Here is a 25,450-nt window from a genome sequence, read left to right as displayed (position 1 = left end):
TGGAAATAACACTTGGAGGAAGCCAGAATCATGTTATTTTTTATAGCATGAATTGGAAGCTATGGTTCACTCTGTACAACCCAAATGAGAAATTTATGTGGAGATGTAAACACAAGCCAGATTTCCATTTCACCTTGGCTTCCAACTGAGTTAAACAGACTGAGTATTCGGCTCAGCAACTGAGAAAAAAAAAATCCTCGCTGAATATTTGTGATGAGGATTGAAAGTAGAAATATTAAGTGAAACAAGTAAAAAAAAATAAAACTATACTATAGCATCATTAGGTTTACAAAACAAATTTACTCCCATAGTTTTGTGTTTCTATTATTGCCAACAGAGAAATTCTCTCTCTGAAAATCATTGCCTCCAAGTTCACCTTGTGGGGAAAATTCTAGGGCAAATTGTGGTTTGCAAATTCTCTGTGTGACTTCTCTTCAAAATGGTTTCCAGTTAGCACCTCCTAATGGTGACTGCTAACTTCCTACTAAAATGTTTTTCAAGTCCCAGAAAAGGCAAACAACTCCAGTGTCATTGAAACCCCAAATAACGGACAAGCTAGAGTTACAACCTCATAGGGATCTTCAAGAAGGCAGACAGAGCTGTTGTGAAGAAAGCAACCAGTGCTCGCTCCTATTTCCCTTCATGGGATGGAGCACTCTTGTCTGTCTGCAAGACAGCAGAAACATACTGTTCACATCCTCTGTCTGCCCCAGTTTAGAGAACATGTGCTCCTATCAATCAAAAAACCTGTGGCAAAGTCAGAGGGCAGAAACGGAAGTTGTGAGTTTGCATAAGCCACACAATCGTGGACGTCTGTCTCTACTTTATTCTAGGCTCTGTGTGCTGGCTGGCACAGAGTAGAAGTCCAATAAATATTTGTTGAATAAATATGAATGAAGAAAGGAAAGGATGAAGAGATGGAGGTTGACTTTTGCAATGGCACACTGTCCCAAGGCTGTGTGTGTCCCATCAGCAAACTGGAGGCCACAGGTGGAGATGCCCGGAATGGAGTGTGCCTCATTGGTCACAGGCCCCAGAAGCCAGGCAGGGAGAAAGCAGAAAGTCCTTTGTGCCTCTGTTTTAAATGCTGCAAAATGGAATTGCTCGCTATGGCTCCAGGACAGGGATGTGATGAACAGCCAGATGGGCGCTGAGGGGAGCCAGGGGCCATCCACACACCTGTCTGCTAGCAAATGCGGAGCCTGAAACACCTTCTCCATATTTAAGTCCTAGCAAAGACAGGACTAGCACAGAGACCAGCAAGAGGTTCTACTGAATGACAAAAAAAAGGAACATCTTTCTGCAGACCTGGGAGAAATGAGCTGGGGGTAAAGCGTTAAAAACAATGTTAGGCCTTGCAGAAACACACAGGCATACGAGGCCAATAAGAAGCAGTTTGGGAAATCACCAAGGAAAGAACAGATTATGTGGCTGGTAGTTAAATTAACTCAACCTCATTGGAAAAACAATTGTGGCAAAATGTATTTTGAACTTTCAAAGTATGGTGTCCTTCGATTTGCCAATCCCACTTTTAGGAATCTCTCCTAAGAAAATAAACAGAGATTCCAAAACCTTTGTATAAAAATGTAATAATCACAATATCATTCATAATTGTCTAACATCATTCTAGCCTACTGTATTTTAGCACCAATTTAAATAAGCAATTTAGGTATATTCATGTGTGTTTGTTATTCAGTCCTTGAAAACATAATCTCAAGGGATAGCTAAATAAAACTGGAAAGTGATCATGCTATATTGTTAAGTAAAAAAACAGAATATCTGAATTTAGTAAAAAATGATTTGCCAAGAAAAAAAAAGGCTTTAGAAAAATGTACTAAAGTGCTGGCAGTAATTATCTCTGTGTGAAACAACTTCAGGTGAATTTTATTTCTTACAATAATTTTTTAGTTTTCTAATTTTAGGAAACAAGCTTTCATTATTTGAATACTCACAAAAATTAAACCCTTGCTCAAATGCCTGGTATTGGTTAATGAAACACACAATTAAGTTTCCTATTTCAAATGTATATACCTCCCCTCTGTGAGAATCCCACTGAAATGACAGAGGCCCCATACAAAAATGGACAGACTCATGGTGACAGTAAATTTAAAAAAGAAAAGGGTGGGATGATTTTGATCACTAAATAGGAAAAAACCTCTAGGCATAAGGACACAGGCTGCAGCAGAGGCAGAACAGCCAGAGGGCCCTCTCGAGGACCCCAGAGTGGGCTGCCATGGCCCTCAGAGGGGGCAACCCAACCCATAGCTGGCTGGCATCGCAGCACTGGATTTCAAAAGAGGATAGTTTGCCTGGTAGGGACTCCTGTGTGGATACTGTGCCCAAGGAGGAGAGAGGGGACAGGAGGTGACCCCTGATGTCTGAATTGAATTCCACAGAATTCAATTGCTTCCAGGGCCTTTGAGAAGCAAATGGTTAGACGTGAGTTTTGAATCATCTCTAAACACAGATGCAGCTTCATGACTGGCCACTCTAGACTGCAAATTTGGCACCAAGAAAGGGGTTTCAAAAAGAAGAGGACTGGGGATGTGGCTCAGGGGGAGGCACTTGCCTAGCTCTGGGTTCATCTTCAGTGAAAGAGAGAGAGGGAGGGAGGGAGGGGGGGAGAGAGAGAGAGAGAGAATGCTGATGTTCTAAATATTTCTTTTGCGTTTTTGAAAATCAGATATTTGCACTGAGTACAACAAAATCTATATTAAAGCATATCTTGCCTCTAATGGGCAGTTCCTTGTCTTAAGCAATTTCTTCAATATGATTCTGTGTGGCAGAACCCAACATTTAATTTTAAAAGTTCCAGTTAAAATTCCATATTTTGGCTATGCAATTGATCTTTAGGGTAGATGCAAAATACGTGTTTTATTATAGTTCCTTGGATTTTGCACAGTAATTTTTCTTAAACAGTTTCATTTAGGTTTAAAATGCAGAGTAGCAGGTAAAAGATTTTAACAGATTGAAAAATAAGACTTTATCTTCTGACAAGAGTTAAGAATTCCAGGGAATTATATGATATTGATTTAAATAGTGAAATTTTTTTCAAGCAAAACTAAAAATGACTTTTTTTTTTTTTTTTTTTTTTTTTTTTTTTTTTTTTAAATTTAATGTTTTATTTTTTAGTTTTCGGCAGACACAACATCTTTGTTTGTATGTGGTGCTGAGGATCGAACCCGGGCCGCGCGCATGCCAGGCGAGCGCGCTACCGCTTGAGCCACATCCCCAGCCCTAAAAATGACTTTTTAATATTGCTTTCTCTCCTTATTTTAGGATTTCACATAACCAAGGCTAGAAGATAAAAGAGGGACATGAATGTGTGCAGAAGATGCGATCATTTTAAATTTCATTTCTGGGATGAGTAAGACATGTCAGTCAAAGGCAAAGGTGAATTTGAAGATTTTCTAATTGTGATGAAATGATCTACCACATAAACACACCAGCCAAGTGCCATAGTCTGGCTGGGCACAAAATAACCGAGCAGCCAGCCACACAGCCTTGTAGGTTCAAAACAGGAACTCCTTTATTCTCCGCACTCCAGAGAATGCCATGCACGCAGCCTTCTCCAGGAACACCACACACCAACCAGAAAGGCACTTCCCCAACCAATGGGAACTCTCCGGGAATCCCACAAGAACTCCAAAGTAGCAGGCCTAGAAGTAGACAGCAGGGGTCTAATATACAATTGAATACACAGCTGAACATAACCATTATCATCTCAATGGCTTGCTGGCCTCTCAACCACTCCTTTCTGGCAAAAATGCCATGTGTCATTCGGACTCATGGCTCTCAGCAGCCAAGTATACATGTATATCATTATTAATAGTCATATATAATAATATAATTAATGCTACATAAGTTTAAAACTTTGATAACAAAAATTATAGTGGTTAAATCCCAAGAATGTTAATTCTTTCAGAATCTGACACATCTTGCAAAAATATAAAGATATAGAGAATTTGAGTATATAATCAAGAAACTCAATATATATGTGTAGAACTGTCTTCTTGAAAATAGCAAATAACACATTTATTCATGTCTGTGGGACATCCATCCACCCAAATTAGTTATCCTCTTGGTCACAAAGAAAATCTTATTTTTGAAAAAGTAGAACGATCACAGGTTACATTCTGATAATTCAACAAATTGGAAATAAATAATAAAAAGGTGGTTAACATTGTAATCATTTAGCAATTAAGAAACTCTCTTTAAAAGACTATCTATCAGGGGGCTGGGGATGTGGCTCAAGTGGTAGCGTGCTCTCCTGGCGTGCGTGAGGCACTGGGTTCGATCCTCAGCACCATATAAAAATAAAATAAAGATATTGTGTCCACCTAAAACTAAAAAAAAAATTAAAAAAGACTATCAGGGAGATATCAAAATGGAATAATCCCAAATGCAATAGTTTAATCCAGTGAGGATCATCAATGGCTGTTCAAACAGTGAGTAGAAGATTATTGGACAAAGGATATTCTCTACAGCTTGAATATCATCCCAAAGATTGAAAATAAATTATAAATGCAAAAGTATATACCTTTACAGTGGAGCTGCCAATGTAACTGTGTGAATGGATAGCGGAGCACCCACAGTGGTATGTGGCCACTAGCAGGACAGCCCTCAGCATGTGCCTGCTCATATAGGATATAACCCCCAGCACCAAAACAAGCAAGCAACACAGGAAACACGCATTATTAAGCACAAAACACTATCAATGAGTATTTTTGCTGAAAAAAGTTTCAACCTGAATTTTTTGTAGTAACTAAGAAATTTGAATATGTATTTTTTAGGTATAGCAATGGTATCATAATAATGTTGTTTTAAATTTTTTTAAGGTATAGCAATGGCATTTTGATTTCTAAGAGAATGTCCTTATCCTTAGAAAATGTATGCTTCTGTATTTAGATAAGTCTGTTCTTATTCAAATGGTTTAATGAAAAAGAAAGAAATAAATACAGGGCTGGTGGTATAGCTTAGTAGTAGAGTACTTGTCTAGCATGTATGTGCAAGGCCCTAGGTTTGATCCCTAGCACTGCATGTCAACAATAGTACCAGCAGCAAAACAATCCCACAAATTTACATATAAATATAAATACATTTAAAGTTTATGTATATATGTATGTGTATACATCTGTATATCCCTATCTCTATGTCTATCTCTATCTATCTATCTATCTATCTATCATCTATCTGAAAGAGAAAGGTGAAAAGAACAAAATAGGCAAATTATTGACAATAGGTAAAACCAGGGGAAGGGTACGTGGATATTCATTTTACTATTAAGTTGAACCATATGAAATTGCCAACACGTGGCCATTCCTGAGCTCCACAATGACAATTTTCCTACATTAAAAATGAGGAGCTTAGGGTTTCAGCTGACTTCTATCAGCTTCTAAAGATCAGATCATTTCATGCTATGCTCTTTCAGACTGTGAAAAAATGGAAAAGTCTTTAATTCATGTTATGAGTATAGCACAGCCTTAATAAAATCTAAACCCATTAAAGACAGTGCCCCCACCCCAAAAGCTGCTCACTGGGGGACTTTTTTGGCTCCGCCCACGTGACCCAGCCAATCGGCCTCAAGAGCAGGAGGATTGTGGGAGGTGGGGAGAAGCTTGTTGGGGAGAGAGAGGCTTGTGGAAAGCTGGTGGTGGCAGTTGGGGCTCTGAGGGTTTTTCCTGAGAGGCTGTTTTGTTTGGTGTGTGTGGTTCTAAAAATAAAGTTAGTTTCTTTTGACAAGTGGCTCCTGATTGTGCCCAGCCAGATTGCGGCATTTGGTGGCTCGCACGGGGAGTGACTGAGGGTAAGTGAAACTGCTCGCCCCTGAGGGCAGGGCGAGAGGATGGGTAGCCATTTTAAGATTCCTCTTTTATTTTGCTTCACTTTTGTTTTAAGTTGCCTGTCCCTGGAGATGAGTGAGATGGAAGAAAAACCGCTCACATCTGAGGAAAAACTATTTACGTCTGAGGAACAGATAGGGAGAAAGGACGGATGCACATGTCAGGAGGATAGAAAGGCTATAATGACTTTTTGTTGTTCCCTTTTTATTTCATTCTGTCTCGGTTTTGTTTGGCGTCATCTTGTTGGGTTGTATTATAGTAGAAATACGGGATCAGAAATTAGCAAAAAACAAACTGAAAGAGTGTTAAGTAAATTGTTAGAGGAAGGAGGCATCTCAGTAAAATCAAGAACAATCAGGGCATACGTTGATACAATACAAAAATGTAGCCCATGGCTTTTTAAGGAGGAGTTGTTAAATATATCACAATGGAACCATCATGGTGAAGATTTAAAAAGAATAGAAAAGAAAAGCCCAGGGACTCTGCCAGTTGGCACACTGCCATTGTGGACGTTCATATCTTGTTTGCTTAGTCCAAAGCCTTCAGTTCAGACAATGGTAGAGGAAGAAGAAGACATAATGATTCAAGTAAAAGAGAAGGTCTCTCAAGTTAGTCAGACAGAGGAAAAGATTCAAGTAAAAGAGAAGGTCTCTCAAGTTAGTCAGACAGAGGAAAAGATTCAAGTAAAAGAGAAGGCCTCTCAAGCTAGTCAGACAGAGAAAGAAAGTGTAAAACAGAAAAAGCCATCAGGGGGAAAGTTACAACAGGAGACTGCTACTAACACCTTTCTATCACCAGAGGACCTAAGTGTCCAACTAACAAGGCCACCTCCATATGCTGGGAGGTCCCCAACCCCCGCAGTTGATAGTTGGGATCCTGAGACAAGATCTCAAATATTAACATGCCCTGTATTTGAGGCAGGAGGGCAGCGATTTTACCAAGTTTTAAATTTCAAAACAGTGAAGCAGCTAAAAGAGGCTGTAACAACCTATGGTCCTCAAGCACCCTTCACTGTAAGCATGGTCGAATCCATTAACAACTTGAACATGACGCCAGCAGATTGGGCTAATATGTGTAAAGCTGTGCTAAATGGAGGACAATACCTGTTATGGAAGGTTGCCAATGAGGAATTTTGCAAGGAGACGGCTAGGCGAAATGCAGCAGCTGGTTATCCTCAGAGAAATCTAGATATGTTGTTAGGAAAGGGACCTTATGAGGATCAGCAGCAACAAATTGCATATGATCCTGGTGTATACGCACAAATTGCTGTAGATGCAATTAAGGCATGGAAGACTTTACAAGGACATGGAGGTTTACAAGGTCAATTATCTAAGGTAATACAAGGAGCTAATGAACCTTATGCTGAATTTGTAGATAGGCTTATTCAAACAGCTACCAGAGTTTTTGGGAATACAGAACAAGCAATGCCATTACTAAAACACCTGGCTTATGAGCAAGCGAATCGTTGGTGCAGAGATATCATTAGACCATGGAAACATGAAGATTTAAACACATATATTAAATTATGTAGAGACATTAATGAACAAGAGCAATTCGTGGCAGCTGCAGTAAAACAGGCTTTAGATGCCAGAGACATTAATGAACAAGGGCAAATTGTGGCAGCTGCAGTAAAACAGGCTTTAGATGCCAGGCCAAGAACATGCTACAATTGTGAACAAACAGGACATTTTAAAAGGAATTGCCCCATTGGAGGAGGGTTTAACAAAACTAGGTATCAAAGGAGTAGAATACCAGGTATTTGCCCACAATGCCGTAGAGGGAGACATTGGGCTAATGAATGCCGTTCTCAAACCACCATAGAGGGTACTCCATTATCAAAAAACGAACAAGGACCAGGTGTTTATCCACGATATCGTGGAGAAAGGCATCGGGCTCCATTGCCAAAAAATGGACAGGGGGGCCCAATGCTCTGGGGCCCAAAACCACAAATATATGGAGCACTGGAGGAACCCAGCAACCCCATCAGGGTAGTGCCCAGGACACATTGTCCATCAGATCCCTCATCAGACAAACCAGAGGGAGCGCAGGGTTGGACATCTGCGCCTCCGCCAGAGCAGTACTAACTCCAGAGATGGGAGTTCAAATCATTCCCACAGGGGTGAAAGGACCTCTTCCCAAAGGAACAGTAGGCTTATTATTGGGACGCAGCTCTTCTACTCTAAAAGGACTTATGATAAGTCCTGGGTAATTGATCCCGATTATGAAGGTGAAATAAAAATTATAGCCAGTTCTCCAAAGGGTATATCAGTAATTTCACCAGGAGATAGAATAGCACAGTTACTAATAATACCCAGCCTACATGATAAATTTTCCAGTCGTACTGTAGAAAGAGGTTCCAAGGGATTAGGCTCCACAGGTGTAGATTGGGCTATGCTTTCTTTAAATTTAGATTCTCGCCCCGTGCTAAAACTAAATATTCAAGGACATGAATTTAATGGGCTACTGGATACAGGTGCAGACCTTAGCATCATCTCTCGTCAAGAATGGCCAAAACATTGGCCATTACAACAAGCCACTCAAACGCTTCGAGGCCTAGGAGTGGCGACTAATCCCCATAGAAGTGCAATGGTATTAGATTGGAAGGATCCTGAAGGATGTGAAGGAACTATACAGCCATATGTATTGGATCATCTTCCCGTAAATTTATGGGGACGAGATGTCCTAGATCAATTAGGTTTGACATTAACAAATAACATCAACCAAAATGCACCCACTATTATGACTAGACAAGGTTTTAGGAAAGGAAAAAGATTAGAAAAACAAGAACAAGGTATATCAGCACCAATACAAATAGATCAAGGAAGAGACAGACATGGGTTGGATTTTCAGAAAGGGCCACTGAGACAATAAAAATTACTTGGAAATCAGAAAGACCAGTATGGGTTCCTCAGTGGCCCCTGACTAAAGAAAAGATACAAGCAGCCCATGACCTGGTCAAACAACAATTAGCAGAAGGACATATACAACCTTCTGTATCTCCCCATAATACTCCCATTTTTGTCATCAAAAAGAAATCTGGTAAATGGAGATTATTGCAAGATTTAAGAGCCATTAATAATGAGATGGTTATTATGGGACCTGCTCAATCAGGGATTCCTCAGTTGTCTGCTTTGCCAAAAACCTGGTATGTTTTAGTTATAGATATTAAAGATTGTTTTTTTTTCAATTCCAATTCATCCTGAGGATAGTCCACGTTTTGCATTTACTATCCCTGCACTGAATCATGAAGGTCCTGATCAGAGATATGAATGGAAAGTACTCCCTCAAGGGATGGCTAACAGCCCAACTATGTGTCAAATTCATGTTAACAAAGTAATTCAGCCACTTAGAAATCAAAATCCTGAACTACAAATATTTCACTATATGGATGATGTATTATTAGCACACAAAGATAAAAAACACATTGCTAGAATGTTATGCCACACTTCCAAACTTATTAAAAAATTATAATCTAGAGATAGCAATAGATAAAGTACAATTAAATTTTCCAATTAATTATTTAGGAGTTCTATTATCCTCAACCATGGTCTGTCCACCAAAAATTCAAATACGAGTAGATCAACTCAAATCACTTAATGACTTTCAAAAGTTATTAGGAGACATAAATTGGATAAGGCCTTATTTAGGTATACCAACAGGAGAGTTGGGACCTTTATTTGATATCCTAAAAGGTCCATCAGATCCAAATTCACCCCGAATGTTAACGCCTGAGGCAAGAAAGGCATTAAAAATCATTGAAATATATATGGAAAATATGCATTTGGATAGAATTGATATAAGTTTGCCTTTATTATTTATTGTACTACCAACAAAAAATATTCCTACAGGAGTATTTTGGCAAGAAGGTCCATTATTATGGATACATTTATCTTATTCTCCTAACACTATTCTTACTAGGTATCCTGAGGCTGTAGGACAATTAATACTCAAAGGAATAAAAGCAGCAAAGGGAGTGTTTGGAATTTCTCCCAATAAAATTATTACTCCATATACTATGAATCAAATTGATGAGTTAGCTAGTGAGTTAAATACTTGGGCAATAATCATGTGCAAATCTAATGTTTCATTTGATAACCACTTACCATCTAATCCTTTATTGTCTTTTTGGTCATTGCATCCTGTAATTTTTCCAAAAATGACAAGAAAAACACCTATCATGAATGCTCCAAATATATTCACTGATGGGTCAAATAATGGTACAGCAACAGTAGTTACCCCTGATCAAACTTTTACATTTTTAGTACCCAAACAATCAGCTCAAAAGGTAGAGCTTAATGCAGTTGTACAAGCTTTTGTGATGTTTAAAGATTCTGTATTTAATGTATTTTCTGATAGTCAGTATGTAGTTAATGCTATAGTATCTCTTGAAGATGCTGGTAGGATTTCCCCTTCTTCTACTGTTTTCTCTTTGCTTTCCACTATACAAAGTCTAATCTGGGACAGAAAAGATCCATTCTTTATAGGACATATCAGGGCACATACAGGATTGCCTGGAGCCCTTAGTTTGGGCAATGATTTAGCAGATAAAACTACACATGACATACATATTTTCTCTACACTAGAAGAAGCTATAAATTTTCATAAAAAGTTCCATGTCAATGCTAATACTTTACAAAAGCGCTTTAAAATATCTAAGGAACAAGCTAGACAAATAATAAAACAATGTCAAAATTGTGTGACCTTTTTACCACAAGTTAATCTTGGAGTCAATCCTAGAGGATTGATACCTAACCATATTTGGCAGATGGATGTCACACACTTGCCAGAATTTGGAAAATTAAAATATTTGCATGTTACAGTTGATACTTCTTCTGGATTTTTCATGGGCTCCCTTCATGCCGGAGAAAAAACTAAAGATGTTATAGCTCATTGCTTACAAAATTTTGCCACTGTGGGTGTTCCAAAACAGTTAAAAACAGATAATGCCCCTGGTTATACTTCTACCTCTTTTAAACAATTTTGCTCAACATTTGGCATTACTCATATAACAGGAATCCCATACAATCCACAGGGACAAGGCATAGTTGAAAGAGCTCATCAAACTATTAAAATGTACTTATTAAAGCAAAAAGAAGGAATTGGGAAGGGGTATATATTCCCCAAAGATAAACTTAAAATAACCCTTTTTACTCTAAACTTTTTAAATTTGGATTCATCAGGACTTAGTGCAGCGGAAAGGCATATGTGTCCAAAAAATGTACATAAGCCCAAGGTACTTTGGAAGGATATTCTAACAGGACAATGGAAAGGTCCTGACCCAGTAATTGTCTGGAGTCGGGGGTCTGTTTATGTGTTTCCACAGGGAGAACAGCAGCCAATTTGGATTCCAGAAAGATTAACTAAAGCGATTTCTACAGACCAAAAAGAAGATGATTTGGCTCAAATCCATAACAACTGATATCCAAAACTCCAGTTTGGCTATTCTTACATCTGCAACAGAACCAGGATGCTTTTTTTCAATATCTATTTTATTATTGCCCTTTGCCATATCATGAAGTTCTATTTTGTTTTTTGAGCTCATACAGACCTAGGTTAATGTTTTGCTGATCAGTTCTATTTTTTTTGACTATAGAGTTTTTAAACATTGCAATGGAGATTTCACCTGTAAAAAGTTATAAGGCCTTTACTATAATGTTATGTGTTGTATGTATTATATTATGTGTGCACACTTGTGTTTTGTGTTATATGTTTGAATGTATGTATGTCCATATATCATATATGATGAGCGCTCATGATAAAATGGATCCAAATATTTTTTTTTCAAGTGATTTATATGGTTTAATTTAAATTGGGTAAACAACTGTTGAGGATTGTTTTAATATGTAAACAAAAAAGAAGGTTAACAGATCTGTTTGTTTACTTTCACCTTTCCTTTTCATTATATTTAATAATTCTCTTAAAGATAATGTAAATTGTTAAGAAAATTGTTTTCTTTTAGTGCCTTCTGTAATGTTACATAATTTTTTCTTTAGCCATTATTGCCAGAATTCCTATCTTCATCCCAGTGCCGGTGAAGACAATGTAAATTGTTAAGAAAATTGTTTTCTTTTAGTGCCTTCTGTAATGTTACATAATTTTTTCTTTAGCCATTATTGCCAGAATTCCTATCTTCATCCCAGTGCTGGTGAAGTCAAAGATAAAACCAATCTACAGCTTCTACAATAGCCATCACTGAACTGCTTGCAGAACTTGCCTGGACACATTGTGAGCTCACCTGTATGCATTGTGAACTATCTGTTGGTGCAGCGACTTGTGGTAGTGTTGGGGTATTTTTGCTGATGATGTCATTGGTGGTACAATTTTTCCAAAAGGAGCCATCAATTGGCTTGGTGTATCTTCCTCCCTTCTGCTTGTCATGATCGTCCAGCTAAAATTTGGGGGCCAACAGAGGTGAGGCAAAGAACCTCACCCCCCCGCTGGTACAAAGACCTCTCCACAGGTGTGGCTGTATACTGGACCGGTAGTCAGTGACGGGTAAGATCCAATTGCAATGGTACCAAAGGACCATATGTACTATTGGACAACCTAAGGCAGGCATGGTCCCTAAGCCACATGCTTGTTGTTTAAACAGAGAGGGGGAGATGTTGAGAGCCACAGCCGAAGGGGCCCCAGCAAACTTCCAGCTGCCGGCTGATGATTGGCTCACAGCGGCCCCAGCAACATCTAGCTGATTGGCTCCTCTGCGGTGATGCTCATTGGGCTGTTTCCCTGCCCTTTCAGACCACGGAGCTGCTCATTGGGGGACTTTTTTGGCTCCGCCCACGTGACCCAGCCAATCGGCCTCAAGAGCAGGAGGATTGTGGGAGGTGGGGAGAAGCTTGTGGGGGAGAGAGAGGCTTGTGGAAAGCCGGTGGTGGCAGTTGAGGCTCTGAGGGTTTTTCCTGAGAGGCTGTTTTGTTTGGCGTGTGTGGTTCTAAAAATAAAGTTAGTTTCTTTTGACAAGTGGCTCCTGATTGTGCCCAGCCAGACTGCGGCACTCAAAGGATGTTAATATGTATTTTCTCACTTCATGTTTACATATTTTATTTTCAGTAATAGGTAGCATGGATTACCCTCATTTCATGGGTAAATGCTCAGGAAAGGGAAGGCTGAATCATTTAGTAAGTTTTGTTATTATCCTTCTTTTTCTAAAATAAGTATTTAGAACTATAAATATCTTTCTGAACACTGATTTAACTGTGTCACACAAATTTTGATATGTTATATTTTCATTTTCCTTTACTTTGAAATATTTCCTAATTTCCCCTGAGATTTCATCATTGACTTTCAGGTTGTTTAGAACTGTGCTATTTAATTTCTAAATATTTGGAGATTCTCCAGTCATTTTTTATGATCTCTATTTGGAGTATAATTTCATTATGGTCAGAGAACACATACTCTACGCTATCAGTCCTCCTTAATTTGATAAAGTTTGTTGATAACTTACAATAGGACTCGTTCATGCTGCTCTTGGTAGAGTGTTCCACACATCAATTAAATCCAGTTGGTTATTGGTGTTGTTTAGTTGCTCCATGTCCTTCTGATTTTCTGTTTACTTGTTAGATTAATTATTCAGGCAGGAGTATTAAGTTCCCAAATGTAAGTATGGATGTGTCTATTTCTTTTTTTTGCTTGTGTTTTAAAGCTGTGTTGTTAAGTGTTGTTAAGTGCATTCCCGTTTTATACAGTCATATTATTTTGTTAAATGAACTATTTAATTTCTACACAATGTCCTCTTTATCTCTGGGAAATTTTCTTGCTCTGAAGACTATTTTGTCTGAGAATAATATGGCCACTCCGGCCTCAGGTGAAATAGTGTCTGCATGGTATAACTTTTCTCATTCTTTTACATTTAATCTACATATATCATTATATTTACAACATGTTTCTTATGGACAGCATGTAGCTGAGTCTTATTTTTTATACAATTTGACCATCTCTTTCATTCAATTGTTATATTTATGTGATTTAAATTTAATGTAATAAATGGTATGTTTGGATTTAGATCTACCATCTTATTACTTGTTTTCTGTTTATTCCCTCTGGCATTTTTTCCTGGTTTACTGCCTTCTTGGGTTATAATTTGAATTTGTTTTGTATTCCATATATATTCTATATATCTGATACATATATATTAAATATATGTATATATGTACAATATGTATACATATATATTATATATAATATAAATTTGTTATAATTTGTATTTGTTTTGTATTCCATATAATATATATATCATATGTATATGCCAGACTTTTGAATACATCTCATTTTTATATTTAGTGGTTAATCTAGAAATTACAATATAAATATATAAATTTTCAGGTTATTTTGAGCTAATTTTTCACTACTTCAAATAGAATGTATAAAATTTAATCACCTTACAGGAAAGCCTCTTTACTCACTTCCCCATAATATAAACTTAAAAAATTTCTTTCAACAATCATATATGTTTTAAGAGTACTAAAAGGAGAAGTGTTTATCATAGTAAATAGATATTTATACCTTTTATGCTGCCTTTCCTTCATTTTTGTTGCTCCAACATCTTCTCTAATGTCATTTCCCTACCATATGAAGAAATTCCTTGGATATGTTTTTAAAGAGCAACTTGATGGTTAAAAAAATAAAATCATTCTACTATTCTGCTGCTGTCACCTGCTGTCCCATGATTGCCTGGTATTGGAGTGAGACAGAATGAAAGATACAACAACTAATCCAGGGAATTTCCTCACTCATCTGACCCATGAATTTCTTTTTTCCTCTTCCCGATACCAGAAACAGAATTTCTGTTCATGGCCTGCACCCCCCCCCCACTTCCTTCCTTCCTTCCTTCCTTCCTTTCTTCCTTCCTTCCTTCCCTCCTTCCCTCCTTCCTTCCTTGTTCTGTTCTTTGCAATCCAGGTCAAGAGATTCCAGAGAGAAGAAAATGTGGAAAACTCACTGCAGGTTCAACAGTACTCTCTCTGAATTCTGGTTCCAGCCACCCTTCCCCAATCTGTCTGCTACCATTTGCTTTTTAGAGTCCCAATGAACTGCTACTTGTCTTTGGCCCAGGGCTTTTGGTTGAATTCAGTGGAAAAGATGAGGGTGAAGTATGAATGTTCCATCCTGGCCAGAACTAGAACCCACTCTGCCACCCTTTGAATAACCTGCTCCATTTGCTACAGTCAAAATCACTTTTCTTCCAGACTTCATCTATATGTAAAGAAACAGGGACTGGGTTGTGGCTCAGTGGTAGAGCACTTGCCAGGCACAGGTGAAGCACTGGGTTTAATCCTTAGCACCACATAAATAAATAAAGGATTGTGTCCATCTATAACTAAAAAATAATCATATTAAAGAAATATAATGATTACTTGAAGTAAAGCAACTATATATTGGATTGTATTTTATGATAACAGGCTAATACATTCTCATCAATAGAACAGAATGACCATTGTCAACCATTGGTGACCCAATGGGTGAAGTTTATTGATATTGTTGTTCACAGGAAAATGTTCAGAGAAGGTAAATAACAATATAGCTCCTGGCAATTGTGGAGAGAAAGACTGTTATTTCTGGAGCTGAGAGGTTCTGTATCCAGAAAGAAGGCAGCTTAAAGAACCCAGATGGCATTGGGAGTTAATTTAGGAGCTGCTAATTCACAAAACTTGTTATAAAGCCTTAATAATTTAGGACAACAAAAGTTTACTACAGTTAGCCAATATTACTAATGTAATATGTCAAACTAGATTGATTCGAGTAATAAATATTTGGATTTATGAGACATTGTAGAAGAAAATAAAGAAAACAGAGTATAATTTTAAAGGGGGAGTAGCAAGCAGGGAATATAAAGTATGATTCTACTTCAAATGAGTAAATCAGTTTTCCATGTTTCATGAGAGCATATTTCTCAGGTCTACCAATTGAAACATAGAGACACGAAGTATATAAATTGGTACAAAATCAATACAAGTTATGAAAATCAATACAAAGTGATGAAATGATGCAAATTAAATGTCTGAAAAGTTCCAAAGCAAAGATTGTTATGTGGAGAAGGAAACAGAAGCATATTCTAGAAAGAATCATTTTAAGCTGCTGGATACATGCAATTCTTTTTGTGAGAATTTTTAAGAAGTTATCATTTTGAATGCAGAAGAAGTAGGAGTTGTCTATGAAATTGATGGACCTAGTTATTACACAAAAGGAATTAAATTCTCCAGAGACTATTTTTGTTTGGTTTTCTATGTAATTAATTAATACTTTATGTGTATGTATAAGTGACATAAGCAATAATAAGAATGTTTGGATCTGAAAGGGGTATATAAGAGTCTTTTGGCTATTATAGCAATATTTGTTGGGCATTTACTTTAAACTGTAAGTTCCTCATACCTTCAATAATTAATACTTATAAATTTTAAAGAGGTATTATTATTGTTATTATTATTATTACTCCAATTATATAAATAATAAAGTTGAGGCTTACAAAAGCTGGATTTACCATGTGCAATTCCATAGGTAGTAAGAAACAGAGGTGGGTTGGAACTCACATATCCTAACTCCAGAGTGTATGCACTTATTTACTACATTAATAAACTAATTAAAAATATTAAACATGCATGCAAATTTGGGTTCTAGAAAGGAACCCAAATAGAAGACAGCTATCGATGGAACTTGACTATATGTATCTCTCCATTATATTAAATTGATAGGTCCTTACCTCAGTAATAAAAGAAGTCTGCATATAAGCAAGTGTGTTTAACTCTGCTACAAGATTCAAGAATATTACCAAGGAGAATTCTCTCTTTATCTTTGTGTACATTCCTAGGATGACTGTTATTTTAAAGCTTTGCAGCTAGTGGGTATAACTAATAAAGAAAGCATTCTAGGATGGCTTTTGGTCATAAACCAAAAATAGAATTTAAATATTTAACTAAAATATTGATACTGGAGGCACTGCACTATCTAGAAGTTTTTCAGTCTGCAATGGACACAGGCTGGAGTTTGCAAACTTTTTTTAGGTTGATTTGGGAAAGAACCCTGACAGCAGAAAGGCTTGGGATCTGAATGGGGTGGAGATGAAGGTGACAAGTTCCTTCAGTTCCTATAATTATAAATTCATATAATTAAGGAAGACAAATGTCCCCACTGTCTCCTCTAGAGTTGGCTTCATTTACCTTTAACAGTTCCAAGTCAAAGAGAAAGACGATACCGAAGAATTTCTGCACTGCATGAGCAAGTCTGTCCAGTCCTGATGATGGATGAAGATTTCCTGTGTTTGTTTTTAACAGGCCTGTCTTGGTTATAAAAGCACATGTCTTTTTTTCCCCTAGAGAATATGTTAATCAAGGTACATTGCAAGCCTCCAGGATAAGCTCATTTAGTCAGGGGGCAGAAGAGTGCACTAATCAGGACACAGGCTCTAGGCTTGGGCTGTTTGAGCTGGAGTCTGGCTCTGCAGCCCCACAGTGTGGCCACTTGCTAGGCCTCATCCACCCTGTGGGGTAGCTACTATTATTATTCCTGCTTTACAGAGCAGAGGCAAGACACCAGCCACTGTGCCTGGCACTTTGCTCTCTAGGATCCAGGACAGAATAGTGACTCTTGAATGCTGGCTACTTTTGTTCGATAGTTACTAGTGTTTAGAGGTCACAGTCTGGAGGCCATACAGTCATTAGTCGAGGCACACTGTGTTTTGGTGTATATATATTGAAGAGCTGGGTCCAACACCTTATCTAGGGGAGCCCAGGAAGGGTTTGCCTGTGGTATGGGCTCTGTTCTCACGGACTGTTTGCTGAAAGCTTGTTAGCTCCACGAGGCGCCCTACCCCAAACCAAGCATGGCGTTACCATCCCAACCTTAATTATTTGGTGCCACTGCCAGAGAGTGCCACCTCCTTGGTCTTTGATGTTGATGTGTAAGCATGTGTGATCATTTGCTTGATAATCCTGTTGACTGAGCTCTGCGGGGAAAGCTTGCCACTTTGGATCGCTTTAGTTTCCTGCCTAACAGCAGAGCTGGTCCTTGGAGACCGTGAGTTGGGTTTTCCTCATGGCCAGTATTAATGTATTCCACACTCTAATCAAGTCACCACACGGATTTCCTCGACATGAAAACCTCCAAAATAATGCTGGAGAAGTGTTTTCTTTCTCTCTAGAATTTTGAGAAACAAATATCTGACTTATTTCTAATATGGTACCAAAGAGAAAATCAAGAGAAAATTTAAAATTTAAGAGAAATTTTAAAAGAAAATTAAGTGGCTTCAAGACAAGAAACTTGACTGATGCTCAGGACCAGACTTAATCGTGGAGAATGTATTTCATATCTAAAGATCATTAAGAGTTTCTCTAAACACAGGATCATTGCTGTTTTAAAGTCATTCACATCAAAGTACAATTTATATTAATACCACCAATTTTTACCTTATATAAAACGTTTTACTTGCATCCTACTGTGGTAGTTTGTGACTGAATGGAAAATTTTATAAGGGATGAAAAAAACAACTCAAGTACCTGCCTGATGATTTAAGAGAGAGAGAGAAAAAAATTGTAGACTCAAGAACGGAAGGCCACGTAACACATGCAAACAAATCGCCTTCCAAGCAAGGATGTTTGTTCTTATTCAATATCACATTTGCATTACCTCCCCCATAAGCTTCCTGATTTCTGTCATTTTATTAAAATTGCGATATACTTACATTCTGGCATTTTATGGAAAGAGACTGACATGAAAGTTGGTTAATGAGATAGAGCTCAGTAAACAAGCGAAGCCTTGCTAAATGTAGTCAAATGATGGACAGCTGCAAATTTAAAGCCATATGGAACTGAGAATATCTTTGATAACATTACAAACCAGAACAGGGAAGTGGAGCATAGATGGTATCACTAGAACATAGTAGGATCAAATTCATGTCATGTATATGTGTATGTGCTTGCTTAAATCCTAACTTATGGTCCTGTTCCTTAATGTTTATTTGATTATTTCCCCCCATTCATCAATGCACAGTGACTCTTCCTCCTTGGAGAGCCTCTGCCTCCTTCTGTTTTAGGTGCACGGCCTCAGGGGTCCTGTGCAACCCTAGCCAAATCTGTCAGTATCTAATATCAGCTCCATCTCCACCAGGGATAGGAATTCTAAACCAGCAGTTCTCAAAGTGTGGGCCTGGGACCAGCAGCACCAGCATTTCCTGGACTGTGGTAGAAATGCAAATTCTCAGACCTTGACTTAGATCTAGGGGATCAGAAACTTGAGTAGGGGCCCAGCAATGTGAGTTTTAATGAGCCCTCTAGGTGCTTCTTGTGCTTACCCAAGTTTGAGAAGCCACTGGTCCTACTCTTGCTGCTTTGTACCCTATCTGCCTGAATTGACTTCCAGGGTTTCTCTGTATCAATGAACTTTAATTTTCTCTCTTTGACATCCTCGTAGATGGGTCTCTGGCCTTTCTGACTGGGTTTATGCCCTGATTTCAGATTTACACTCTATTTCTCAGCTGAGATTACCATCTTGTCCACTAGACTGGAGCCCTATTGACTTCTTTCCCTAATACATCCAGTCCCACCATTACCCTTCTCCCTTCCTGGATGGGGGTCAAATTAATCAAATCTTTGGGAACCAATCCCACTGGGGCATGTCCATGACCTGTAATCCCATGCTGTATCTCCACCAAGCCCAAATAATACTGGCCTAGGTTGACCTCCAGTTACATCACTATCCTTTATTATCAGAATCTGTCTTATAATCTGGATAGCTGTCCTGACATCTTGAAGGCCCTTATTATACTTCCCTCTCCCTGTGGAACCCAGTTCATGAGACCTTGTAAGTCACAACACCTATTGGAAGTCTCCACTGAGGTCTTTGGAAGGTATAGAGAAGAGTCAGGTACATACTTTAGGATAAAACACATGACTTTTTGATTTGCAATTTCTACAGGGTAAAGACAGAAACAACAGAAAGCAAGTTGCAATTGAATACTTTAAGAAAACCTTGCCATTGCGACCTTGTGTTCTAGATATATATTCTAGATTTACCTGATGGAGTATTTTAAGACTTTTATCTTGTGGGCACTGTCATCCTTTATCCTTTGCTTTCCACACCCTCATTTTTCATGCATGGATCCAGCCTCCTGAATTTATTTCCTAGAAACCCAGCTCACCACTATCTAAGTAACAATTTCCAGGGGATCCAGGGCTGTAGAGTTTAATGTAATATGTGTACTCATCCATAGGCACCCACAGGTAACCACCACTGTGAAAGGAATTGCAGACCACATTTATATGACTAGAAAATAATTCAACAAGCCTTTCAAAACACTCTCTATTCACCTTTAGTCAAAGCCCTTTTATGTGTTTAGCAATATTCACAGTACTTTGAGAGGTCTTTTTTCCCCCCTTGAATTTGGTTTAATGCATAGCTACTTGGCCTGATTTAAGCACAAGCTTTCTTCCTCTCAACGTGTGAGGCCTGCTTCTGCTTTCTCTTTGTCAAATGGATAGAAAAGTTTATCAGTAAATGCTTAACAACAGCATTTATGTTTGTGATTATACTCTTCTAATTTTTTTTCATCAATTACTTACTCAATCCTATGATATGTCAGGCAACTGTAAGAGAGGACTCATCTGTAAGAATCTTCTTGAAAGTCCTTTTCCAGTTAGATGGACCTTTTCCTGTCAGCTGTGGTAGACAGGAATTTGCCTTAGAGAATGGATGGAAACCAGGGAGGGACTGAATGACATTCAAGATGTAGGGATTAGAGAAATTACCTGTGATTTGCCTACACTACTTTACCTTCTAGGGAATGAAAATGAGGACCCAGGTCACAGAAACATTTACATAAAGACATGAACATCTTCTAATAGTTTTGCCCATTGTTCCAGCTATTCGTTTTTGTCTATGTGTCTGCCACCTGTATGCTTCAGGTTTCTAGAAATCAGCTTCCAGCCAGTGACTACTACCTGGTTCCTGACTGCAAACTTGACCTCTTTTTCCTGTGAGAAAGTATCTGGCTTCTGTCTGTAGCACCCCTTTGGCTAAACATATGTCTCTCCAACCAAATATACTCAAGGGTTCCCATGTCCCTATTTCTATCTTAAGTGCTGCGAGGAATTCTCCTTGGTATCACTGATTTTTCTGTAATAATCCTACTAGACTATCTGGAAGACAAGACCCATGTCTTACTTTCTCTTTGGAAATTCCATCACACATCACATTGTACTCTAATACTGTGGAGTGGAAGAACTAGTAGATGAATAAACCCATGCCTAGGAACACGTTGTAAGTAGACACCATTCTAGGATTTCTAGCACTCTTGGAAAAGTCAGTTTGGTTGGTGCTGGGTCACACTGGTTCACCTGGAGAGTGAAGGTCAACTTGACTCTAGGAAGAGATCCAGATTACCACTGTCCATCATTCTGCAGTACCAGAAACTGAATAGCACAACCATGGGGCAGGGTGACCTCTTTGGCTAACAGTACCACTTACCTGATTTGAAGCCAGGTCAGCATGGGCGTCGTTCCTCCTCCAAACACCCAGACAGTGAAGAACACCAGGAGCAGCGTGGTGGTGAACATCATCTGTTTGGGCTGAGATTCCGTGTTCCTAATAGCTAAGGCAAACGCGATCGCTCCTCGCAAACCTATTAGGAAAACCCCAAAGAGAAAATAAACACCTTGCACGCTTCATTTTCTTTTCAATTGCTTTTATCTTTACAATTTACTAACACAATTACTTTTTTTTTTTTTTTAGCCAAATGCTTTATCTGGAGGTAATTCTAGATTCATATGGAGTTTTAAGAAATAACACCAAGCCGGGTGCTGTGGTGCACACTTGTAATCCCAGTGGCTTGGGAGGCTGAGACAGGAGGATCATGAGTTCAAAGTCAGCCTCAGCAATTTAGGGAGGCCCTAAGCAACTCAGTGAGACCCCGTCTCTAAATAAAATATAAAAAAGGGCTGGGGATGTGGCTCAGTGTATAAGTGGACTTGAGTTTAATCCCCAGTACCAGAAAACAAAACAAAAACACCCCCCCCCAAAAAAAAAAAAAAAACCCAGAGCATTCCTAAGTGCACTTTCTTCTCTTTCCCTATTGATAGCATCTTACAAAATTATTGCACCATATCTCAACCAGAATATTGACATCTAAACAGTCAAGATACAGAACATTTCTATCACCTCCATGATCTTTCCTGCTGGACTTTTATGACCTTTCTTCCCTCATGTGTCCTCAACAACTGGCAGCAAGCAATCTGCTCTGGGTCCCTATGTTTTTGTTATTTGTCATCTTAGGGTTGTTATGTAAATAGAAGCCTGCAGTCTATAACATTTTGGAATTGCCTTTCACCCACCCCCAACATAATTCCCTGGGTCTCCACGTTGCTGTATGTCTCAGTACTCTGTTCCTTTGTATAATTGAGTAGTATCACCTGGGGAGGATGTTTCATGGTTTATTTGACCATTCACCTATTAAAGGACATTTAGACTGTTTCTAGTTGATGGCTATTATAAAGAAGGCTGCTAAGATTAGCACATAGGTTTTTCTGTGAACATAAATTTTCATTTTTCCGAGATAAATGCCCAGGAGTGCAACCACTGAGTTTTGAATGAGATTTGCATGTTTAGTTTTTAAAGAGATTATCCAAGTTTTTTTTTTCCAGAGAACCTCTGCCATTTCACATTCCACCAGCAATATTAAAATCGTCCAATTTTTCTGTATTCTTGTCGGTCTTGGGGGTGTCCTTATTTTTTAAACATTCTGATAGGTAAGAATGATAATTTATTGTTGTCTTAATTTCTATTTTCCTAACGGCTAAAGGAATTAAACCGTTTTTAAGGTGATAATTTGTTATCCATCCCCCCCCTCCCCTTATAAAATAGCCTTTCATATCTTCTTTACCTTTTAAAATGGGGATAATTAAATTAATTGCTGGATTTTTTTTATTGCTGAGTTTTGAGAGCTTTAAAATTTTTTTGGTACAAGGGATTGGACCCAGGGGGCCTCAACCACTGAGTCACATCCCCCAGATTCCTCTTTTTTTATGTTGTATTTTGAGACAGGGTCTCACTTAGTTCCTTAGGGTCTTGCTAAGTTGCTAAGGCTGGACTTGAACTTGAGAACCCCCTGCCTCAGCCTCCCAAGCTGCTGAGATTACAGGCATAAGCCACCACACCTGGAAAGAATTCTTTATGTGTTATAGATAATAATCCTTTGTGGGATATATGGTTTGGAAATATTTCCTTGCACTCTGTAGCTTGTCTTTTCATCTTCTGAAGAGTCTTTTTCCGAGTAAAAATTTTTTTTTTTTTTTAGCATTAAACATTTGTTTTTATTTATTTATTTATTTTTTATTTTTTATTTATTTTTATTTTTTTTTCCAGTTTTTGAGCACATTGTAAGGGAGTTTTTTTTTTAATTATTTTTTTATTGGTTGTTCAAAACATTACAAAGCTCTTGACATATCATATTTCATATATTAGATTCAAGTTGGTTATGAACTCCCAATTTTACCCCAAATACAGATTGCAGAATCACATCGGTTACACATCCATATTTTTACATAATGCCCTATTAGTAACTGTTGTATTGGGCTGGGGATGTGTTTCAAGCGGTAGCGCGCTCGCCTGGCATGCGTGCGGCCCAGGTTCGATCCTCAGCACCACATACAAACAAAGATGTTGTGTCCGAGTAAAATTTTTTAACTTTGATGAAATCTAATTTGTTGAGTTTTCCTTTTATGAATTGTGTTTTTGGAAGTCAAGTCTAAGAATCCTGCCTAAGTCCTAGATCTCGAAGAGTTTTTTTTTTTTTCCTAAAAGTTTTATAGTTTTACATTTAAGTCAATGATCATTTTGCTCTAGCATGTTTATGAAGTGAGAGATTTATATTGAGGCTCATTTTTTTCTCCTGTGGATGCTTACTTGTCCCATTGAGTTAGGTTTTGTAAAAAAATAGTTAGGTATATTTATGTGACTCTGTTTCTGAGTTCTGTATTTTGTTCCATTGAGGTATATATCTATTTTTCTAGTAGCAAACTGTCTTGATTATTATATCTATATAGTAAACCTTAATATTGGGTAGAGTGATTCTTCTTACATGTTCTTTTTTTCCAAAATTGTTTTAATTATTCCAATTATTTTGTCTTTCTACAAAAACTTTGATTACTCTTGCACGTATCTACAAAAAAAAAATCTTCCTAGGAACAATTACTGTAAAAAAAAGTATGAGAAAATAAGGAAAACTAAACTTATGGACTTAAAATTAGTAATTAGTTTAAAGACATTTAAAAAATATTCCAGACTGAATACATACTTTTACAATCTCTGTGACCCTTGCTAATCTATTAAAATCTGCTTTTTTATTATTTTACCTTTTCTTCTTTAATAACACTGTACTGATAGAGGGTTTTTTTTGAATCCATATTAAATATATTTACTATTTAATACATTTACTATTTAATATATTTATTAAATAGTAAATTAAATAGTAAATGCTACAACTTCCAAGTGTTATGAGATTAATAAAAGTAGAAATGTAGACTTTGGTGAAGAGTAATAAAAACACAGGTAGGAGCCAGGCTCAGTGGCACATGTCTGTAATCCCAGTGGCTCCGGAGGCTGAGGTAGGAGGATTGTGCATTCAAAGCCAGCTTTAGCAACTTAGAGAGAACCTAAGCAACTCACTGAAACCCTATCTCAAAATAAAATACAAAAAAGAGCTGGGGATATGGCTCAGTGGTTAAGTGCCTGAGTTCAATACCTGGTACAAAAAAAAAAAAAAAAAACCCACAACAACAACAACAAAAAAAACAGGTAGGAAAGAAAAAAGATAAAGTAGAAGGTCCCTCTTGAGAAACCCAGGACTTGCAAGACCTTTTCTTGTTCCTATGTTGTGTGACAGGACAAATAAAGGTTTGTAATGATAGTGAGTATAAGTCAAAGAGTAGTGATTTTTTTTTTTTAAATAAGAAACATAAAATATTTCAATGATCTGCTTTTTATAATATTTACTGTAGCACATGGCTTTTAAGTTTCCAAATCTTTTCTCAAATTTATAAACCAGATATGGGGGAGGATAAAGAAAACTATAACCATCCTGGCTCTTATTCCATGTTCCCAACCTAGAGTACAATGCTCCTTTTTATCTCTACACTGAGAACATATAAGAGCCAAGTGGCATAACGAGATCTGGAGGATTAGACGAGAGAGATTTAATACATTTTGCCTGAAACAAGGAAGCGTCAGGAAGAGAGAGGAGCGCACATTCCGATTATAAAATACCTTCCAGGAACAAAGTGTAATGGAAGAGGGAAATTATTCTAAATCTCCATGTAGACAAGGAAATGGCCTGAAGATAAGGAAGATAACATTTGAAGTAGATATTAATAAAAGAGTTTCTATACATCAGAAATTCTGAACACTTAAGAGGCCTGTAATGAAGAAGAAGAGTGTCCCCATCACTGGGGATCCCATAGACACACCCAGCTGGGGACAGGTGGACTGGAGGATTGGTAGCCCTTAATAGTGGGAGCTATTTTAATGATATTCTCTGCAGGAAATACAAATGGTGTCCTTTGGGAATAACGACTCAAGGAACAGTTTTGCAACAGACTTCTGTATCTAAAGAAAGAATTTATAGG

At 37.8% G+C, this 25,450-nt stretch overlaps 1 protein-coding gene across 1 annotated transcript in view; it reads right to left on the bottom strand.

Moving 5' to 3' along the window:
- Positions 1-25,450, bottom strand: part of Slc9a9 (solute carrier family 9 member A9) — a 533,806-nt gene that overhangs the window by 167,850 nt on the left and 340,506 nt on the right. The window contains exon 12 of the mRNA XM_058574878.1: positions 21,300-21,453. Within this exon, the coding sequence (XP_058430861.1) occupies positions 21,300-21,453 (154 nt within the window). The remainder of the gene's footprint in view (positions 1-21,299; positions 21,454-25,450) is intronic.

This window comes from Marmota monax, unplaced genomic scaffold (assembly GCF_021218885.2).
Source record: "Marmota monax isolate L192 unplaced genomic scaffold, Marmota_monax_Labrador192_F-V1.1 WCK01_AAM20220418_F8-fsc00022, whole genome shotgun sequence".
NCBI classification, from domain to species: Eukaryota; Metazoa; Chordata; class Mammalia; order Rodentia; family Sciuridae; genus Marmota; species Marmota monax.
The sequence above is the reverse complement of the archived record's forward strand: the minus strand, read 5'-3'. Positions and strand labels throughout refer to the sequence as shown.